The sequence below is a fragment of the Miniopterus natalensis genome, chromosome 7, assembly GCF_054644295.1.
Source record: "Miniopterus natalensis isolate mMinNat1 chromosome 7, mMinNat1.hap1, whole genome shotgun sequence".
Classification (NCBI taxonomy): Eukaryota; Metazoa; Chordata; class Mammalia; order Chiroptera; family Miniopteridae; genus Miniopterus; species Miniopterus natalensis.
The window spans coordinates 72,016,804-72,039,915 of record NC_142087.1 but is presented as its reverse complement, the minus strand read 5'-3'; the positions used below and the strand labels follow the sequence as shown (position 1 = coordinate 72,039,915).

Sequence of the window (23,112 nt, the reverse complement as noted above, 5' to 3'; positions counted from 1 at the left end):
GTCAACAACTTCTCCCTCTTTACAACATGTATTTACTAAGCACCTGTTATGGGTAAGACACTTACGTCCTATTCTCCCAACACATGGAAATAGAAAAAAATTGAACACAAGAGCTTTCACATTTAATTTTTCTTCAGTTTAAATATATTATTAAATCCAGAGTTTGACTCCAGATTTCAAATTCATTTCCAATATAAATCCTGACTGGGGAGAAGCTTGTTCCACTAGTTCGTTATTTCCTCTATAATAAGCAGAGAGATAGTAGGCATGTTGAAAGATGCCTACTAAGAAATATTTCTTCCAGTCACCCAAAATTATTGGTTGAGTTAGAGCACTGGTGATCTCTCTGGAATTGTAATAGTACAGATTGTAAATCCTTGCAAAATATTCTTTATGCAGGAAGGCCTTGGGAACGTAAGGGTGCATATGGTGGGGGTGGAAGTGGAGACTCCCGGTTTTGTTGTGGGTCAGGGTGGCCTCATCGAATGCCTCTCCCCGCTCCGCCACTGCTGTGCCCACTCATCCCCTGCTCCTCAGAACAGAGCTTTGGAAAATCTTGCCTTTTGCACCCATTTTTGAAAGAGCCAATTAGGTAGGTACCCTTAAGTGAAGGTGGACAGTCTCTGGTGTTGACACAGTTGGATGTCTGTGAAATCTCCGCAACAAGCGGGGTTTGAAGTCGTCATTTGATTTTCTTCCATACATGGCTGCAAGTGTGTTTCTGACACACTTTTTCCATCTGAGATGCACCGTCTCCTCTGGCCCCAAAGAACACCACGGCCAGGGCGGACGGGAGACTCAAGGGAAAGAAGAAGATGATCTCAATCGTGGGGTCAGAGCTCACCTCTTTAAAGACATCAAAGCAGACTGTGTTCTGGAATACAGGGCAACTGCCACCAACAAAGACGTAGGTCAAAATACCACCACTTAGCCATTTATTTCAAATTATGAAAAGAGTTACCTCTACTTTGTTAAATCTAAAATGTTCAAAACGAGGTTTTATGGAAGCAACAAGAACACAGATTTTGGAATCAAACGAATTCCAACTCTGCCACATTCTAGACTTAAGAACATGGGCCAATTATCTAAATTTTCCTAGTCTCTGTTTTCTATTCTGCAAGTGACTAAGTAACAGCTTCCTTACAGGATTAGTGTGAGGATTAAATTATGTAATGTTTATAATGTTTGTTTGAACTGTGCCTGCATATAGTAGGTGGTCAAATGTGTCAATGAATATTGCCATTATTGCTGTTGTTATTGTTAGCTTAGGTTAGTTCACTGGGTTAGGTAATAACAAAAAGTACAAGTTTATAGTTTTAATCCCAATAGAAACATGACATCTCTGAGTCTTTCAAAAATACACAAAGGAACTGACTGAATGAGAGAGTAAGGGCACACCAGCCAAAGCCTATTCCCACCATTGCAGAAACATCTCAAAGAGCACCTCTGCCTCCCCCCCCCCCCCCCGTGGATTGGTGGTGCCATCAACATATATAATGGAGAGCATTATTTTATATATTTTTTAAAAGAAGAAATATAATGAAGCACATTAGAGTCCTACAGAATTTTTATCCCACTTTCTTCTATGAAACCATTCTCAAATATTTATTAAGAAAAGACAGAGCTTATGCTGGGTGGAGGAGGTCAATGGGCGGGGGAGGGAAAGGGGGACATCTACAATACTTTCAACAATAAAGATAAATTTTAAAAAAAGAAGAAGAACAAAAGAAAAGAAAAGATGGAGCTTCCTGTTCCGGGGTCTGTAGGGCTGGCAGAACTCACCTGGGCTTGGTGCCTTCAGGTGCCTGCTCACAACCACACAGGGCTCAGGAGCCTCTCCACGGGAGCCAGCCCGATGCCACTGGGTGTTCAAGGAAGGACAGTCTGTTGTTCTTTCTTTCTTCAGTGCACTGAATCCTCCCTTGCCCTGGGCACTGTCTGGAGGCCTGAGGTGAGAGGATAACAGGGAAACCTGAGCATTTCTGCTCCAACCTGCAGCTAAGTGCAGACAGTCATGGGACCCTGGTACTGTAGACTCACTTCTGCATCTCTCTTTCCCATGAAGGGGTTATTTTGAAGAACCACCTGGAGCTGATAGCCTCTAGAGAGTCATGCTGGGCCTAGGAGGAGGGAAGACCCTAGGGTGCAAAAGTTATGGAAGCTCTCACTTTAAAGTGTTGACCCTGTACCTCTGTCACCTTGACCTTGGGAGTGAGCGCCTCCTTAAGAATGAGCCACCCTCTGAGTGAAATTTAAGGAGGTCTCCTTAAATTTTGCTCCCTTTGGAGCCTTGCTTGCCTCACTTATCTTCTGACCGGCTTGGGATACCTGGTCAGGGTTGTGGATACAGGAGGCTGAATGTCTGTATTTTGGTGGCTCTACGGTTATCTTATATTGCACTACAGATACCTTAAGGGGCTTCCATTAAGTTATTGGAATTAGAGTGAAATTCTCCCCTTGTCTCTTGTTGGTGCAAATGGAGTATTTCAGTCTTAGGAAGGTCGAAAAATCTTAAGAAAAGGCCTTATTTGTCCTGATGTTCTAAAAGGGTAAAGACTCTATATGATAAGGTTCCTAAAGGAACATGTGAAAAGGAAAACTAGAAGTTTCTGGGTTGGGGTGAGAATATAAATAGAGAAGTTGTAATTTTTACTTCTGATGACTGAAGTTATAGAATGTCTTGCCAATACCCTGAGGCTCAGCTGCAATGTCTCCAGGCCGAGGGTTGGGGCTCCAGTAAAGCAGCCTGAGGAATTCCTACACAGAGAAGAGCAAGTTGAAATAATTTGCCTGGTGGGGTGGTTGATGTTTTATAGGCACCAGAAGTGTTCCCACTTGCTTGAAAAGCTATCACACTCTTCACATCAACACGGAAGTAAAATCTTCTAAGACATCAGTATATTTCTGATGCCTATTGTCATATAACTAGGAATAGAGTGGGGGGTGGGCAAAAAGTGGGGGTCAGAGGGGGTTCAAGTTCACAAGAAAATAGAAATAAATGTAAAGACCAGGACCTGTTCCTCAAAGCCTGTGAGGCACTTGACCCATTGTTTCCCACCCCCTCATTTGTTCAACTGTTTGGGAAGCCTGCCCCCTGGTAACTCACATGATCACCCTACAATCAAAAACTTTCCTCTGGCTATACCAGATTTTTCTAATTGGATCCACGGAATCCAAAAACACATGTTTGTGCTGCTGAAAGACAATTAGTTGAAATAGCCCATCATAGGTCTTTATAACAGAGAGCTCGTAAGTCAGACAGACTTGAGTTTTAGCATGAACTTTGCCTTTCACCATCCATGTGAGTAACTGACCTGACTTCTCTGAACCTGGTTATAAAGTAAGGATAACAGCAGATGCCTGACAAGGTTGCTGTGAATGTTAAATGTGATAATGAAAATAAAGCCTCTAAGTCGAAAAATTATTCATTAATGCTTATCTTTCCTCCCTCTTTCTAGTGATAAGGGATTTAACTCAAAGAAGACTCACAGACTTGAGAAGAAAACTATCAGGCTCCCTAATTAATTCTACAAATGGAGGGACTGAAGTCCTGCTAAGGACACAGCCTAGGAGTATGTTATTCTTGAATAGCGGTAGGTGGGAATGGAATTAATCAGAAAAACCAGTTTCTTCTCCTAAAAACACAAACCGCTGCATACCAGTTCTATTCACCCCCCTGCAAAGGTCTCTGAAAGATCATGGCCATTTCAGGTGTGGCAGGTTAGTGACCAAATTAGCTTGGTCAGGGGCTTCTCTATATCTTTCAAATCATGTCACATTCACTCATTCATGCCATATTCCTGGATTCCACAATATTTGTTTAAAGTTGATATCTGCCAGGTCTACCACGAAGCACCACAGAGCCATGCTATAAGCTACTGGGAATTTCAGCATGGTCTATTGATCCTCAATTTATTTTAATCTGTTTTATAAAGCTACCTGTGACTTACTCTAAGTATTCATATGTGCTAATCCTTTCCCCTTACGAATTTAAGTCCTAGTATTTAAAATGAGCTTATCAGTCTATGTAAATAGCTATAAAAGTAACTTTCCTGTGTAATAAATTAACAACATTTAACAAAAATCAGATTTATATTTGAAAGCATTCTTTCTTTTCCATTGCTTGCTTGCTTGGCCTAGAAAAAAATATTGCTGCAGTCTCACACTTGGTCACAAGAGAAGAATCACATGGTACAGTTTTGTTGTATTTCTTTATTCTGATAAATAGAGAAAACATGCATAAACTACACAGCATGTGAAATAATACACTATACATAACAACTCGTAACAGTTAAAAGGTATTTAATATTTGAAAAAACTATGTACATATTAAGTGTCTATCAAGGAAGAGCCAAAAGACATTCATTCATTTGAAGTTATTCATGAAATATTTTGGTTGGCCCCCAATTCCAAATCCATATTTTTTCACTTTTAGATTAGAGACTGATTTTATGTCAATGTTAAAGTCAACTCTAATATCTTCTGAAGTCACCAAGGAAAAGTTATCCCTCACATTTATTTCTAGCATGTGGACTTATTTCCTAGATCATTTACTATAAAACTAAAATATCTGGGTTGCCTACAGAATTTCAGAAAACATCTTTAGGACTGATTCTCCATTGTCATTATCAGTGGAGTACATGTTCACAATTCCCAGATGCCATACCCAGATCTGTGTGCAAGTGGCTATGGGGCAGACTGGTAGAATTGAGTGTGGGTAGACAGGCAATGAAATTATGAATGGGTGAGGCAGATGGTGGTAGAAATGCTAAGAGCAAGATTGGGATAATCAACCAGGTGTCTGAGAAGGGTCAAGTCACCGAAGTCACCTGCTGACCAATGTTAGAAGAAAGTAAACTAAAGGGAGCTCCACGTGCTTCCCATTAAACTATATCTATTCACTTGAGGTGGTTCCTTAATGTTGATGGGACTATCGTAATAGAAACCAATTGGATTGTCAAGGGCAAGAGACTTTGCCACTAAACAAGATGATGTCATTCTTCCTGATGACAAATAAGAATGGGTGATCAGCCCTAAACACTGTAGACATAGGGAGTAGCTTTTCTACAATGTTATTTTCTGAGATAGCAGCTGCCTCTGTACCGTCCTCGTTAACCTCTATGTACGACTTGTGCATCAGTTTCGACAAATACAGACGACCTCCTGAAGCTATGCCAGAGAAATCAGCTCTAGATTCATCAAAGATATCTTTCAGCCCCAGGGCTTGTAAGTAGCGTTTGATTTCATAATTCTTCTCTATCTTGAACTGAGGAAGAAAGACCTTGACGTACTGGCGGCTCATTTTCCTTGGGTTGGTCCATTTCATTAGATTCTCAAAGGTCAGTTGGTTTTCAATCTGTAGTAATATTTAAAAGGCAATTTAGAACCATGTGGTTAAGAAACGAAGGAAGCAACTACAAAGATATATGGTTTTCCATAATTATCCTCTCCTGTATACTGTATTTATGTGTCAGTATGTGAATGGGTCCTGGAGAGTTTGGAAATGGGAAATGATTAAGACTAATAGTTCAAGCACTCTTTAATAAATCACATATTTACTTTGTTCTGCCATGACAGGGTGTGACTTAATTGTATCCCAGGGAATTTCTGTTCTCTGCCCACATATGAACATATTTAGCCAAAGTGGAACAATGGGCAGGCAAAGGAACTAGGGAATCAGACATCATCAGAGGGAGAAAGGAGCTCAGTAGTCATTTAAGTCAGTGTTGCCTGACCATTTCCTCCTGATGAGAGATATAGAAAATGGTAATGTTTGCGTAGCTTGCAGGAACAAACCAATGGGAATGAGCCAGGTGACCCGAGGCAAGGAACACGGAGCTCTAGCCTCAAGGACTTGGGTGATCAATAGCTCCCAGTACAATCACTCATACTGTCAGGGAGGCCTGGATCCAAAATAACTCTCCTGCTCCACATGAGGTGACTGAAACTCAAGAGAACGTGGGGAGATGTGCCTGAAGTGCACAGCTAGGAAACTTAGTTACATAGCTAGGAGCCCACATCTCTTTCCAACGGCATTGCTGCCCCCAAATGATTCACATATTAGATTCTCCTGAGAACTGGTCATAGATCACTCCAGGCTTAAAATGGGAAGATTTTTCATGCATGTTGTTTCCAGATCTTATATATGGGCAATTGTTCTCAAATTCAGGCCCACTGGAATCCCAGACAGATTTTCACAGCTATTCAACTTTACCTGTATTTTAGCAAGAATCCAAATTTATACAATAAAATTGAACCTTATTTAAAATTCCTGTATGTAAATTATCCATTTTGAAATTAATCTGTAATAACTTTTTATTCTGAGTTAGAATTTTTTTCTCATTTAGCCCACTGCAAAGCCAACGTCCTCATCATTACTTGGTAATGTAAGATTATGTAGGTATGTAGACTTATACTAATCTTATCTGGGGCAATCTATTACAAAAAGAGACAACTCAGACAGTAAATACAAGAACAAATCTATCTTTTGAGTTGCCTACTGCTTGTTTTATCTTTGCCTCTTTTTCTATGATTGCAGATTATTTCAAGTTAAATAATTGATGTGTGCTAAAATCTCATTGGTATAAATATTATCAAGTGAATCATTTAATATGAGTACCCATATTTTATATTGTACACTTTCCATTTAAAAATGCCAATTTATGACATTTCACTTGCTGTTCATGTTAAACAAGATAATATAAATGAAGCGCCTGGCACATAGTAGCGCTCAATAAATAGTCCTTTTGATAGGAAGTAGAGAGAAGGGAGATGAGATCTAGGCTTCTAGAACTGCAGGCTGCAGACCGAGTTGGCCAAATTCACGAGGAAGAGAAGACGAAGGGCTGGAAGAGTATTGGGATCTGAGATACAGCGATGACGTCTGGCTCGCATGGCCACCACCCTCTGCCCCTTGCACTATGCCAGTCTGTTACTTTTGCTACACCAGTGGCAAGGCAGGCCCTAACCTCTGCTTTTCCTAGCAACACAGCAGCAGAGTGAGATCATACATTTTAATTCTCAAAAGGCTAGGACTTCAAAATGCCAACACATCACTCCTGCCTGAAAATGCTTAGTCTATCAGAATTTCAATATACATTGAAGAAAGCTTTCAAGCCCAAGGACAAAGAAGACCGAAACTCATGCCCTATTCCCTCCACAGCTGAGATTTGAGAGGGTTCCAATTTTACAACTATTTAAATAAAATCATGCTAAACTGAGGGAAGGCAATTTCGAACCCATAACAATGCCAGGCACATAGTAGGTACTCCTTAAATATTTGTCAAATAACTGAATAAGTGGGTAAGTCTTTACTATTCCAACAACCTGACATCACAAAGTTGATGGGTGAACACACAATTAACAGCATCCGAAAAGCTGTTCCCAACGCTGGAAGCGGGAGGGGCAACTTACCTGCAAGAGGTTTTCATTCTTAGGCAGCAGTATGTACATGCTTATGCCGCCCTGATACCTGAGTTCCAGAACCTGCATGTACGGGTCCTGAACGACAGACAGATTGAACATCCGTTCTTGATACATCATGGCCACTGCTTTCCCTGGACACTGGAAGTCAAGTCACAAAAACATCTCAGTGAGCCCACCTTGTTTCACTGGCGGACCAGGTACAAAAAGGAGAATATTCCCCTTCTTGTAGGTTCTTCCTCACATGTTACCAATAGTGGTTGCATTGGTGCGCATCTCGGTGCTGAACTGACTTTCAAACTCCCCAGCTGTGCTACCTTGGGCAAGTTACTTCACCTCTCTGTGCCTCCATTTCCTCATCTATATTAGGAGGGTAATGATTGTCTCTATTGCATAGGATTATTGTAAGGGTTTTGAGAGTTAATATATCTAGCACTTGGAACATTGCCTTGCACTTAGTGTTTTATCTGAAAATGTCTATATAATAAGTAATAAATAATTTTTAAATAGTATTACCTTTAAAAATGAATGCTATAGATTTTTTTTCTCTCATTAGAAATAAAATACAGACTACTACTATTAAAACTACATGATTTAAGAATGAGGTCTTGTAAAAAAATTTTTTTTCAATTCCTGCAAAATATTTTACAACATCACTCAAATTAACACAGTAGCTTTAACCTTGAGAAATATCATTTGCAGATTTGGAAACATCACAGACGTGTAATAAACCATCCATTTCCTAAAAGAATGTAATTCTGCGAACTTGTCATCTTGCCTGTCATCTCTCCCTTTCGTACAGAAAGCTGGACAGGAGAATGAGAGATAACTATTTGCGCTGGCACCAGTGCCCTCCTCCCTCTGGAAAGCATGTCCTCTTTGACTGAGAGTCTGAGCCTCAGAAAGAACACCCCTGGAGCAGTGAAGGGGGAAAGGCGCCTGCCGAACCCAGCCTGGTGCAGATAGGCCCTGGCATCTTACAGCCACGGTTTCGCATTTCTGTGCCAGGGCAGGGGTCACACAGCTGAGTCATGCCAGAGAAAGGCTGAAACAAGGCTTCTTAGCAAAGGGGTCATTTCACCAAAACTGACGTCAGTGATAGTTTCCATAGTCTATTAGACACTGTATGTCGTAGCTATAAGGGACATAAGATGGGCAGGAAGGTCACAGTAAACAGGTATTACATATTAACACTTATTTAAGTAAAAACTTCTGTAGGACCATCAACAAAAACCCACAAACAGTGTAGGGGACAGGCTCGCTGTGTCTTCATGGGAGGAAATGACTCAACAAATGCCGTCTACGTGGGAAGGTGTCAAAGGAAAGCGGGGAAAAAACTCACTTCCAAGATCTTAACAGTGCCAGCCCATCCCTAAAACTCTGATGCTCCCTAACACCCTTCCCACTGCAATTAGACAAATAATGTCTCTAGAGGCAGAGCTACATTTTTATTCAGCTTTATTACATTATTGTTTTGTCACATACAAATTTCAAAATATTTCCACGCCCCTCTCTTTGTTCCCACGGAGACACCTGCATTGTAAACTCGCTCCTCAAGGCTGTGCTTAGGACCCTGCGTCAGGGACACACGGCAGGGCTGGCTGCACTCCACGCAAGAAGGCTGCAAAGGGCAGTCACCGCAGCCAGCCTGGGGGTCACCCTAGTCCCTGTCTACCTGCACTTGCGTCTCCTCCTTCCTCTGACATTCCTCCCAGACGCCTCGCTCCTGCCACACTGTGGCTCCAGCAGGCCTAGGTGGCCTTTATTCCCACCCCCTTGCTCGCCAGTGGCCTTTCCTTTCCACCAGCATTCAGCACTCCTGCGTCTTAAACTTCTGATGTGGGGAAATGCAGAAAGAACATTTCAGTAGCATTTTCCACTTGAAAAATAAAACTAAGTTTAAAAGTTAAATCTCAGTGTCTCCACCTTAACATAATAGACTGAGCGATTGGAAGGGAGAGTAGAGGTGAGCCGTGGAGTCGCTTGGCGTCACCGGGGAGGGGGCTTCAGAGGTTTTGCTAACTTGCTCAGACCAGGTAGCTTCTCTGAGGCCTCCGATGCGATAGTCCTGACTCCAAGGCCTTTGACGTTTCTATTATACTAAGATTATTATGTTCAAATTGGTAAAAAAAAAAAAAAGACTATATATTTTATGAAGGTTGTTTTAAATCGAAGAGAATTAAATGAAGAAATAGATATAACCGATACATAACTTTATTAAACATAATTTTTGTTTTGTAAAAAGAACCACATATTTGCCTTGACTAAGGAAAAATCGTTGATACTAAATGACTCTAACTGTGCACCCTGCAGTTAGAATCCCTAAAAAAAACCCCACACTTTTGTCATATTTTCTTCTTACAGGCCCCCTATTGGAATAACTTCAAATAATTTCATATGTTATTACTTTGCTCAATTTCAAATATATTTTAAGAAATAGCAATTTACAGGGCACCTCCAGTTGTATGCCATCACCTGCATTAGCAGGAAAATAGAAAGTTTATTTTATAAGCTCTTGACCATATAATATTATTAATGCAGCAGAAAAATTAATAAAGAACAGGTGAGCCAGGCATTTGTCCACGTAAATACTATGATTGCTGTAAAGAAATACTATCGTAAAAAACTTCCTAGATTAAATAGATTTCACACCTTGGGGGATCTGAAGCGGCAGTGTACAGTGTCGCTCTTGGTGAAGGCCGACTCCCACTTGCCTTTGAAGTACACGGCGTTCACCAGCACCATGACCGCGGAGGAGCTGAGGCTACCTTCACTAATGATGTTCGTGATCTTGCCTTTTGAGAAAGAAATTGAGAAAAAAATGTCAATTTTTTTATGTCAATTAGGAAAAAATCTAAGATGAGATAAACATATTTTTTAATCACATAATTATAATAACCTATGAACAATTACTCTGTCCAGCACTTTTTAAATGCTTTATGTGCAATATTTGGTTTAACTCTCACAAAATCCCTGTGAAGTAGGCTTTACAATTGTTTCTGGCTCCTGCCAAAGAAACTAGTGCAGAGAGCGGTTAAGTAATTTGCACAAAGTCACAGAAGAGGATTCCAACCCAGGAAGGCAATTCCCAGATCCCCTCCCTGCTCACAGGCACCAAACTGCCTTTATTTCATTGATGAAGCCACAGCAACCCAAGAATAATTCAACCCATTCCATGGAAAGAGCTATTTCCTTCCTTCATTCTGCATTAATGAGATTTTTGCTAAATGCTTTGGACTATTCTGGATACTTGAATCACAACAGCGAAAGACACAGTCCATGCCGTCACTGGGCTCACACTCCAGTACAGGGAGGCCACAGCCAAATGCACTTGTAGCCCCCTGGTGCCGACACCACACCACGGGCTCAGTGCTGTGGGGTCACAGGCTGGAGGCACCCTCTCTGGCTGGGCCAAGGCGTGGGCAGGGAGAACTTCCATAAAACGGGACTGTTTCTTCAAAGACATGGAAGCCTGGAAGGGCAAAGTGAATTTGGGGAAACCCTAACCCATTCTGATGCTAACAGCAAAGCTGGGGAAGTCTGAGGCAGGGGCCAGCTAATAAAGAGCCTTCAGTGTCTGCTAAGAATCTGGGATTGTCCTGAAGGCGGCGGAGAACTACTGCTCATGATTCGCTGGAAGGCAAGAAAGGGCATGGTCACGATGGATCAGGTTTGTCTTTCAAAAGGAAGGCTCTGGTAGTGTGTGGAGAATGGGGGGGGGGGGCACTATTGGCAACACTTGAAGTGTCCGCCCAAGTGAGTATTGAGTACATAGGCTTATCAAAATGAGAATAATTAATATATACGTATGTATTTGCATGGAAAAGGAACAGAAATAAATGGTACAAATGGAGAAAAGTATTAGTAACCTGATACCTTTAAATACTAAGCAGTAAATAAAAGCCCGTTCAGTTATTAGAAAGGTAATTGCATAGTTTCTCTTGATGTATGAGTAGAATATTTGAAACAGATAGTTGCTGATGGTCAAAGCAACCCTCTACTGATGTAATGATGAAAAATGAACAAAGAGACATCTCAGACACTGTATTCTTGTTCCCAAGATTAACTGATGCTGTTGAATGTTTGCATTTAACAGTACAAATCACGTCTCATATTTCTAACACAGAGCCAGACTCAGCAAATGCATCTGTATTGTTTAGAGTATAAAACGAAACCAAGCCTTAGGTAAAAAAAAAAAATGGTTAGCTTTGGAGTCGTTGGTTAACAAAACAAGGAATAGATTTCTTTATTTGCTTTGTCCAGAATGTTAGCTGTGATTCAGTGTTAAGCTGAAAGATACTTACTAATAAAGAAATGTACTTTTTTCTTGAAGGTACTACCTGAGCTGCACATACTACTTTGATAAATAAAAATAATTTTTAAATTAAAGATAAAGTATGCATCCCTTAGAAAAAGCAATGATAAGAAATATATTTCTTAGAAAGTAGGATGTCATAATTTTAATGAGATCCTTCAGTCAAAGAAGGAACAGTAAGATGCTGGATTGATTACTAGATGAATTAAGTTGTGGTCATTAAAAATAATGTCCTATAAACTACTCTTAGCCTTGTTCACTAACCAGGCTCAATATATTGAGGATAACAGAAAATTACCTTAACTTATCACTAATTTATGAAATGGCCATAATAAAATCTATTTGTCTTATAAGATTATTTCCCAATCAAATGAGATCATTTAATAACCAAGACTTCTTAAAGGTATAAAGCATTCAAACTATTAGGATTGCTCAACATCGCATTGCAGACAAATACTAAAGCAATTTTAAATACCAACAACCATTGCTTTGGATTATGAAGAGCAGTTCCTTCTGTGCACAAAAGACTCCTAATTTTAACGTTGACAGTTCTCAGCATTCACATATAACTGACCGACCTGTAGAAAAATCGAGCATTACACTCACCATGTGTCTCATTTGCAACCCATTTGTTAATTCTATATCTGGTGTCTTCTACAGCATTTGTAAAGTCAACTCGTTCCACTCTGGCATTGTATAATTTTTCAGCACACCTCATATAGTCCTATAAACACAAACAATATACAGTTCTATAAGTGTTATGTAGTTCTTATATTTACAAGTCACCACCAACTAAGCATATAAGAAATATATTCCTGAATTTGGCTCTTTATTTTTACCAATTTACTCACAGATTCATTCCTTTCTCAGAGGTGAGGAAATACAGCTAGAAATATGGAAATATGGCTGGAAGGGAAACTGAGGAGCTCAAGCAGACTGTTTAACAGAAGTATATCTGAAATGGATTGGGGGAGACTAACAGATTGGGGCTAATGCCCACCTCCTTGCTTTACTGCTGCTTTCTCATCATAAATACTTCAAGAGGCTCCAAATTTGTCTCCCTTGCTTATGTCACCCCCATCTACTGAAAACTTGTCAAGGCCATTTCCTGAACTTAAGATAAAGCCCAAATCCCCGGACCTGACCTGCAAGGCTCTGCTGATCTGCATCCACTTTCCTCATTTCCAACCACTGTCCCCTTCATATTCTGCTCCCAGCCAGACCCAGCTACAGGGAGCTCCTCAGAAGTGCCAGGTATCCTGTCTCCATGGAGGCTTTTGAACAGCATTCATTTGCCTGGAACGTCCCCGTGGTTATGCCTTCCTCACTTTCTAGTTCCAAGCACAGATGCCCTTCCTTGATACAAGTCTTCCCTTGGCCCTTCCTGTGTCCTCCAACAGTCCCTTCACCTTCATTTTCTGACCAGCTATTATCTCACGGCATCTTACTTACATCTGATTTTCCAAGCCCCTCACAAGACAGTAAATTCGGTAAAGTCAGGACCATACATGCCTTAGTTATTATTGTATTCTCAGTCTCTGGCACATTGCCTTGCACATAATAGGTGCTCAATAAATATTTATTGTTTTTAATAAAAAGAAATCAAGGTGATCTAATTTACCAACACACAAGCAATACAACAAATATGCATATACATTTTGAGAGATCTTTTCATCATTGGGGAAAATGAGATTCATTACAAATGATGTGTATTGTCAAGGGATATCCACTGTCAGTCTGAAGGATGATATTACATCTATAAAGAAGGCTTCCATGGGTAAGGCTCTTTTCATCTTCTGATCCATCCATCCATCCATCCATCCATCCATCCATCCATCCATCCATCCATCCATTCTGACACTGGCTACAAAGAGTACTTTTAAGAACAGTCCCTGGCCAGAGAACTTGATGAGTGCAGGGTGTCAGAGCTTCAGAAAAATTCTGGAAGAACTTTGGGTCACCAAGAATTTGTGTGTGTGTGTGTGTGTGTGTTACACATAAAATTTTTGTTTAGTCCAGCTAGTATGTCTTGCCAATCACCTTCAGGCACTTCTGCTTCTGTCCTTAGAAAGATACATGAAGCATAAATGACAAAGAATAAAACTATTGAGGATTGTCTGTCCATATGTTTATTGGCCAATTAAATGTGTTCTCTTGTAAAATGTTAGTTCAAGATTTTCGACTGGGCTGTTTGTGTTTCTTTTATCGTTTTGTAGGAGCCTTTGGTTTTGAATATCAGTGTTTTGATGCTTATATGTATTGCAAATACGTTCTGCCACTGTGTCTTGCCATTTTACTCTCTTTATGATGTCCTTTAATGAAAATAAATTCTTAATTCTAATGCCACTTGTCCTGTCTGCTTTATCCTATAGGATTAGTGCTTTATGTAACCTAAAACAAAGATTAGAAAATCTTTGCTTGTTTAAGGTCTTAAGAATAATCCACATTTATCTTCTAAACACTTTGTTGTTTCACTACTCACATTTATATCTAAGAGGCACCTGGAATTGATATTTTGGCATACAGATAGGTGTCAAGATACATTTTTCTCTATGGCTAGCCAGTTGAGCCAATGCCATTTATTACAAATGTCATCTCTTCCTTGTTGCTCTGTAGAGTCACAATTATCATAAATCAAGCTTCTCTATGTATCTGTTTCAGGGTCCTTTACTGTGTTCCTCTGGTCTACTCTCTCTCTTTGTAAAAATGCCAGCAAATTTAATTATTATAGCTTTTGAGCCTTAATTTCCAGTAATGTAAATCCTCTGGGTTTTTTCCTTCACAATTTACTTTTCTTAGTTCTTTGCATTTCCATGTAAATTTTAAAATCAATTTCTCCAAAATCAATTGCTTTGAATCTGCAAATAAATAGACATCTTTATAATACTGAATGTTTTATCCATGAACAAAATGTATCCTTTGTTTTTAAATTCTTATTTCTCTTAGCAACTTTTTGATTTGTGGACATCTTTCATTAGATTTATCTCCAGGTGTTTAATGTTTTATAATGCCACTGTGGATTTATTGTTTTTAACTTGATTTTTAAATTATAAAATCATAGAAATAGAAATGAGTTTATATGCTAAACTTGATAATTCACTATTAAGCCTAATAACTGATTTCTAAAATCTTTTCGATTTTCTACATACACAATTGTTATCTGTGAACAATGCTGATTTTATTTCCTCCTTCCCAATACAAATAAATTTTATTTTATTTTTTTCTTCCTGTCTGTGACCTCCAGTTCAGTGTTCGTACTGGTTATGACTCCAGTAAAATGTTTATGGGAATGTTACAGGAAACATCCTTGTCTTGTTCCTGGTATTAAGGCAAAACATTTGGTATTTTACCAAAAACATTTTATGTAGAAAATTCCCTTTCTAGCTTGTGAGAATTTTCTGCATCTATTGAAATGATGTTCTTTCCCCTTTAATTTTTCAATGTAGTGAGTTACGTTTATTGGTTTTTAAATGTTAACTCAATATATCATTTCTGCATCCCCACCATGTCCTTATGATTCTTGGCACTTTGTCAGTGCTCAGGAAATAGTTGTTGGATATTGAATGAAGATGGTACATCGGGGACACTTTTGTTTTAGCTGCCACACAATACCATGCATAATTTCCATTTTCAATGCATATTGAAGATTCAAAATTACAAATTAAACCATGAAGGTTGAGAGCCATAGAGACTATTTTGTATAGTTCTCTCATTTTATCAACCAGGAAACTAAGGCTTGGACGTATGAACTGATTATTGAAGAACACAGAGCAATAAAGTGACACAGTTAGGACTCGGCTAAACCTGCCCCTTACCTGGCACTCTTCATTCTACCTGAATGCCTTTTAAAAAATGAATATGTGATCCAGCCATTTGGGAAGCCCTTTGATGACGTATGGTACTGCAGGATTTCAGATTGGGAAAGAGTGTGCCTCCAATAGTTCTTGTCTTCTTACAGGCTATGGTTGGCTCTGTCTTCTTCCCAGCAGAGGCTGTCCTCTTCAGGTTGTGGCCTGGGCGAAACTCTTCTTCTCCGTGGCCTGCACTGATGCAGTCACCTGGCTGAGTTGTTGAATTAAAGGTTTTTCATTGTGTGTGTTCCCGTAAGTGGAGGAAGCGAACTGAGATTTCCCAATCCTGTGACCAAGAAAAAAGTTTTCTCTCTCTCTCTTTTTTTTTTAATTGAAGAATAAGTAGCTTTCATTAATCAAAGTTCCATTACGGTGTCATGATGCTTAGACTATGAGTCATCTCTTGCTTTTGAAAATATCTGGTGGTCACTCATGACAGTAAAAGGCCTGGGTGAACGCTGCAGGCTAACCTTCCGTTTCCTATACATTTAATGACGATCAGGTCCACAGCTTCTGGTTGTGAGAATTAACTGCTCTGTAAACTTCACTGTGTCATCCTCTTCACGTTGCCCAACGATAGCAGACTTTCAGTGTCTCCATTTTTCCAAGTTCTTCATCAGCTCTCACCTTTACTGTGTTTCTAGGCGCCTTGCTCTGTGCACTCACTGAGGGCCAGAAAAGGGCCCCCGGGAGTCTGCTATAAATAGTAGCTTGATAGACACGGCGACTTCCACTGAAGAGTCGGCAGCCCTTCGGGGACACAGCAGCATGCGTGGGAATAGGCCCGAACTGCGGGGCTGAACATGCACGGTGGTCCCTGGAACCCTAGTCTAGGATTCTTGGGGGAAGATTGAAAAACAAAGTGGCCTAATGCTTTGTAATGGGCAGGTTGCCCAAGGATTTAGGAGTGGCGCTGGAAAGGGGCAAAGAATGTGAGTGGGCGACAGGCAGAGGACACTATAATGGTTGGGTGGAACACACAGAGCTGGGAAGATGCAAGTGAGGATTAGTCCAGAGCTGTCACAGAGGAGCAGTTTCATAGTCGTCTCGGAACTGGAGAATTAAAAGGGTGAACAAACAAACCTGCCCAGAGAGTCACTGCCACTGTGTCTGCTTGGGTCGCACTCACCAGCTCCTGGCTGCCACAGCAGTGACCGTTGTAGGGTATGGGCTGAGCACAGCAACACAGAGCGTGCGTCTGACCTCACTGGCATTTGGGTGGGCACATACTAGGACGAATAAATTGATAATACAAACACCATAGAGGAATACTAAAATTTAGACTGCCGACCTCAAGGAAACCTACTCGCGCCTCTGGGTCAAGTCTGAACTGCTCCTCTGCCAATGCTGGCCTCGCCTGGCTGTGTCTCCTACCAGGAATTCTTTTTATAACTGATTTGATTGAAAAGATAAGTAAGGAGAAATGAAAGGGCATGACTGAGAAAAAAGAAGGTGAATGCAACACTGGAGCTGCAAAACTACCCCAGCAGACATAAAGCTCAGAGAAAAAAGTGGACAGATTTCTCCCCCTGCTACCTGTGGGTAACCCTAAGTGGGCCATCTGCTCCCCGCAGCCCAAAGGACAGCTTTACATCGCAGCCACAGGACAAGTTCGCTTCGATTTTGGAGCCTGTCTGTCTAGTGACCCTGAATATGTGGATCACTCGGGTGAAGTGAAGTTGTACTTTGAAAACAAGTGATGATATTTTGAATACGCCTGGGAAGCTACTTAGTGGTGACAAGGGAAAAAAATCACCTTTGTATGGTTCAGCAGAAAGATGTAAGCCTTTGCTCAGATGCTGGATTGAACAAGACTCAGGTCCAAAATGAAAATAACCTTCTAAGACAGGAGGCTGAACTTACCTCATGAAAGTCATGCACTTTTTCTATAAAGAGACCATTGGCCATGCTGAGATCGTAATCCTTGTGATATGCGTTTATATCGGAGAGAACATTTTTCAGTTGAGATTGGACTCCTGGCTGTTGTTAAAAAAAGTTATAGAAATTTATTCTTGGACTGAAAAGATAGACATACTTTTACTTACATAGGAAATAAAGCATGTACATTGTACCATAAAAGAATTGAAAGATAATAACACTATAAAAGCAGCAAATAATGCCACATAAATCTACAACTTCTTACCCTTTCTCACAGTAGTGTCTGTGATCAAAGTCAATTAAAGGATTTACTAAAGTAAATGATTAACCATAGAATAAAATTACTAACAGAAGATAATAAATTTGCCTACTATGTGCACTAAATAATTCATTTTACCAATGTAAGTTGGCAGTGAATATCAAAGATAAAAGCAAAACATTTAGTTCCACACTACCTTGCCCAAATCTGGCCAACACACAAGTAAAATATTGGTAAATTAATAATTAACAAAGAAATTTCCAAAAAATCATTTCTGAAATATTCAGAATATGGAAATCTGAGTAAAAGATGCTCCTTTGCTTTGAAAGGACAGAGAGTGTAATTCAATATGTCAGGGAGACAGGGATTTCTCTAAATTTAGTCTCACAGACTGTTTTTCTAAAAGGAAACATTGTCTTTACCTGAGTGTTAGGGGAGTTTCCATGTCCCTGGACGGTGTTGATGTGGAGTATCTGCAAACAGGGACAAGGGAAGCCGTTAGCAGGTCATGCTGAACAAGAAGGGACCTGGGGAGATAAAATAAGGTGTGGAGTCTTCCGTGTGTGTGTGTGTGTGTGTGTGTGTGTGTGTGTGTGTGTGTGTGAGCACATGGGGCAGGGGTGAGCTGTGCAGCTACTCTACTGGCTTGGTTACAACATCTGGCTCACTGGAGAAAGTATACCTTGGAAGAGTGAAATCAATGGCCATGAATGACATGTGTTGAATTATTTTAGTTTACTCGTTCTGGGCGAGTAATTTAATAAGTGCTCACTGATTAAACCTGGACAAGAATGAAAAGGGGCCGACTGAAAAACGAAAACTTTGTTTAATCAAGTGGGAGGCAAGACTAAAGCTTACCCCATGGGCTCCAAAGCCTAAAACGGAGAAGTCGTTATTGACTATCTAGAAATGCCTAAGTAGGAAGTTAATTTGGGACTTGGGAAATATGATTTTTGATCCTGCAATTATTTGAAATTAAGCAGTTTTGAGTTTTCCTTTTTCCAGAGTGGCTCTCAGAGCCCCATTTTTCTAATAATTGCTCTGTGCCCAAGCCTTGATTTTCTGTTGCACTTTGTCTGAATTCCCCCAGACCCTTATGTCTGTGGGATCTGAAATGCAAGCTCCTCTATGAAGACGCGAGAAAGGACCCTGGCCATCTGACAATCACTTGTGCAAGTGACTGGGGCAAACTGAACGTGTGCTGCCTCCTGGGCTTGGATGGACAGCACATGAAGGCAACCGTGGGCTCATCTAACTTATATTCCTCCAACCAATGGTTTGAAAGGTTTAAATAGCCACCAGGCAACTGTGGATTTGTCCCACTGTCTCAGTTTGTGACTCCTAGAATCTTATTGGTTGGATTTTTTTGGTAGAAATATGTAGCTTTTCTTTAAGGTATCCTGTCTGCTGTATTTGAGACACATCCCTAGTGGGCAGTGGGGGTGAACAGAAGGGTAATTTAATTAAACAAGTCAGTCTTGCTATCAGTGCCCCTGTGGGGCTTTTGACATCAAGGCTTCAGACCCCCAATTCACATCAACATCTTATTGGCTAGGGGAAAATGGGACAGCTCGGCGAGAGATATGAAAACTTAACAAGGCCAAGAGTGGCACTATTAGTCTTAATAGGTCACAGAGAATGAGCACCTACCTCATTGCTACATACTCTTAATCTTGAATAATAATATGAGATGGAATGAGAGATAAAGTAAAATCAAGAAGGCAGATTTGATATACAAATTAGTAGTTAATTTAAAATTCACAAGTGGGGTCTTTGCAGCCTGAGTGTCATTTTCTCTCTAATTTGATGACGTTATGAAGCATGAAGAACATCAGCCCCCTTTCTCATTTTGCTTTGGCCAAACACAAAGATGTCCAATGCCTTACAGAATATCGTATAGAGTTGTGAGGGTCCTTAAACTGCTTCATTGGGTTGTGGTCAATTTTATTGTGACTAAGACCCTTCCATTGGTAAACACGGAGTTGGGACCTTGTCATTAAGAGATGAAGGTTCAATGAGGACCTTACATTTCCATGGAATTATTTATTTTGTTGTTACAAGGAGAGGAAATAAAAGCATGGGTCCTTATAATCTGGACTATGTCATTACAGTTGTTTCATTCTGCATTGTAACGTTTATGTTAGAAGCTAGATGAAGCTGACCTGTCAGTGCCCCTGAAATGAAAATGAAAAGGTTGCAAACAGAGGTTATCACCCTCAGTCACCTCCGTATAAGACGGAGAGAGAGAGGCACTGGCCAGACTGTGTCCACCGACCTTGAGCTTGGTCGTCCCTTAAGTGTTTTTTCTCCCTACGATGAGGGGCTGGGAGTAGGAGGATTCAGTTCTATGAGCTTTGAAATAGTTCAGGGAGAAAACTTTAACCAAAAGAAGGCTGAGAAAACATTAGAAGTCATAGTTATTATTATGTAATCTTGAATAAAATGTAAATGGGTTTGTGGAAAACCTTTTAAATGGTATGTGCTCAGACTTTTAAATATTTCATTCACTCCCTCATAAAAAGAACCTGGTAATTAATGTGAAGCCTAGCAAGGAGAAATGAAATCCCTCCCTTTTTGGCCAAAACTCCTCCTAAATCAGATTAACATTTTAAATTTTCCGCAGTTTTGTTTTGTTTTGTTGGTTTTTTTTTAGAGTCCTAAAGTCCCCATTGTATAGATTGCCATTTGAAAGTAAATGGATGTACTAGAAAAATAAATACAATAATAAAGTGTCAGGACTCAAAGATCCCAGTGTCTTTTCTGAGCTGACTTGTGGAACCCAGAAATTATTACAAAAATTATGTGAATCTCCAGAAGTCTTTCTTGGTAACTTTTGAGAAAAAGTTTAGTAAGTATCAATATTTAACATCATTCTTTGATTATTTCTAATTTTACTCCATTTTGATATTAATTTGGTTGCCTTTTCTGACATTTCTAATTGGCTTTTAGTAAACTAGACTGATACAATATTAAGGTGATACATATCTGTTTTTCTATTTTTTAAAATTCTAAGAAATTACAGATTCAATAGTAAAACAACCATAGCTAAAGATGAATGATGATACTAGTAAATATTTAAATGTGATAAATATTAAATAAAATTTCAAAGGGCATATTTACCATCATTTGAAATGCTAGGAGTTCTATGCTTTTTTATACCCTAGAGTCCCTATGTAGGAAAATCAAAATTTCTTTTTCTTTTTCTTTTTTTTAATAACTGGTAACAAATTCAGATGATGGTAAAAAGAAGAAAATTATGGGTATATACAATGTAAGGAATTTCAGGATATTAGGATTGAGGGTAAAAAAATGATACAATAAGTCACCTGTATCCCAATAATTCTGCATAGGCTTCTCCCTGTGTTTTCATGCCAAATTAAAAAACTATTACATCTTCCTGCAGAAGTGGTAGAATAAGTAATATATTATAATGATTATTTTTATAATGCTTTTGATAAAACCCAATTGTGTTTTAGAAAATTTCAATTTGTATAACTTTTAAATAATATTGTAATATAAAAACATGATTTAGGATAAAAATTTATAATATACTGTATTTCAATGGAAATGTTATGTGAGAGAGAAAAGAGAGGCAAGAAGCTCAAAAAATGGAAATAAAATTTTAAAAATTTTATATTAAATCAAGAAAGTACAGTCATATTAGAGCTAAATAAACAACTATGAACCTGAACACAAGACCTTATAAATAAGTGTCCCTTTCTGGTTCCCTCACTCAATGGCAAGCAGGTCACCTTAACCCCAGTGAACCTCACTTATGCCGACTCTGGGCTTCAATGCTATTATCCGGCAAAGGAACCAGACTTTGCAGAGGGTAGCTGACCTTTCTTTGAGCCAAGAAAATTCAAGAGAGGTCTAGAACATCCCATTGTCAGTAAGCAAAGATAGTTTAGACTAATCTGGAAGAATTATTTTAAAAGACAAGTTTGAAGGGATTTGTACTGGCCCAACTGCAACCATTTGAGCATCAAAAAGAGAAAAGACCATTGGTCCATGGCAGTGCTTAGAAGAGACATACAGATGGATGCCGTAACAGGAGGAATGGGTGGGCAAAAGGGGTGACAATGGCCTTCACAGGCAGCCTGGACCTCGTGTCTCTCCCGCTCCTGAATTCTGATGACAAATTCCTGAGAGAAGTGAGAGAAACCGTGACCATTTCACTTCCCTGCGCAGCTTGGCTCAGGGCTCATAAGCACTTTCTAAAAGGTGGCGGTGACAATGCGATGACCACCCAGGGAGGCCGCTGTTATGTCGTTTGTGCCCAGGCCACTAGCATTTCAACTGGGACTTCTCTGGAGTCTCCTTGGAGCCCTCCTTTCTCTCACGTCCACCCAGACGGTGGCTCTCCAGCTCCCCTGCGCACCCCGAGGGCTGACTGAAACGCAGAGGCTGGGCCCCGTCCCTGGGGTCTCTGGTCAGGTGGGTGTGAGCAGAAGGCCAAGCATCTGCATTTCTAACAAGCCCTCCGGGTAATGCTGAGACGGCTGGCCTTGGAAACACTCGGAGAGCCTGTGCTAAGGTGAAAGGCCAAAGCTGCGGCTCTGGAAACAGTGTCGCCCCCTCCCAGCTGACAAACAAGGGCCCTGAGCTGGGTGCACTCTGCACGCCTGCAGGGGAGCCCATCGGGGTGTCCTGGCTTCCTGGGGCTGTGGCAATCAAGCACTGTCAGGGGAACCAGCTGCCCTAAGGATTCACGGCAGGGGTCACGACGGGGACTGACCTTATCCATCTGGGCAGCGCCGTCCCCTCGCGCACCCAGGCGGACCATGGCCAGGGCGGTGAAGATGCTCAGGGAGGAGAAGAACACGTTCCCGCTGCCCTGGTTGTTGTCCATCTCTCGGAACAGATTGAAGCAAAATTCCGCATTTACTGTCGCCAGGGAGGCCATCGTGGAAGGGAGCGTCGCCTGAAGGACATCAAGGAAATGCTATGAGTTCAAGTACATTTTCTCTGACTATACTGGGTTTTACATTCTTTTACTTTTTAAAAGCTTCCTGCCTTCAGCCTCTCGTCCAGTGCTCTTGTTGCCGACCCTCTAAAACTCTCTCTTCTGGCAACAAGGTTATGACACACTCGTCTTTTTTACATGGATACTCTCTAAGCAAGGCTTCTGTGTTCTGCCCATGGCCTCATATTCTTATCTAGGACATATTCCCATTTCTCTTTGATGCGGCATTTCTATCCAGGGGCCTCTGAGAGTTTCGTTTTTATTGAAATTATTGGGGTGACACCGGTTAACAAAATTCTACAGGTTTCAGGTGCACAATTCCACACAACACGTCGTCTGGACAGTGTATTGTGTGTTCACCACCCGTCCACCCTCCATCCATCATCGTTTATCCCCCCTACACTCTCCTCCAACCCTCCAC

General features: G+C 40.4%; 1 protein-coding gene across 2 annotated transcripts; it reads right to left on the bottom strand.

Annotated features, from left to right (window-relative positions):
• Nucleotides 1-4,957: 4,957 nt before the first annotated feature.
• On the bottom strand, nt 4,958-22,631 carry SERPINB7 (serpin family B member 7). Of its 2 annotated transcripts, XM_016223503.2 has the most exons (7): nt 22,464-22,631; nt 18,148-18,198; nt 17,452-17,568; nt 12,344-12,461; nt 10,075-10,217; nt 7,414-7,563; nt 4,958-5,356 (listed from the first exon to the last, which is right to left on the bottom strand). In XM_016223503.2, the coding sequence occupies exons 1-7, from the start codon at nt 22,629-22,631 to the stop codon at nt 4,958-4,960; spliced, it is 1,146 nt and encodes a 381-aa protein (XP_016078989.2). The 2 variants fall into 2 exon arrangements, with proteins under 2 accessions (XP_016078989.2, XP_016078990.2); XM_016223504.2 differs by lacking the exon at nt 18,148-18,198.
• Nucleotides 22,632-23,112: the final 481 nt, after the last annotated feature.

What these genes read in the sequence shown, in the direction of transcription:
- SERPINB7 (XM_016223503.2), bottom strand. Translation starts at nt 22,631, where the DNA reads ATGGCCTCCCTGGCGACAGTAAATGCGGAATTTTGCTTCAATCTGTTC. An exon ending in GCGCTGCCCAGATGGATAAG is followed by an intron (nt 18,199 to 22,463) that starts GTCAGTCCCCGT and finishes CCCTGTTTGCAG; the next exon opens with ATACTCCACATCAACACCGT. An exon ending in GGTTGCAAATGAGACACATG is followed by an intron (nt 10,218 to 12,343) that starts GTGAGTGTAATG and finishes CTTTCTCAAAAG; the next exon opens with GCAAGATCACGAACATCATT.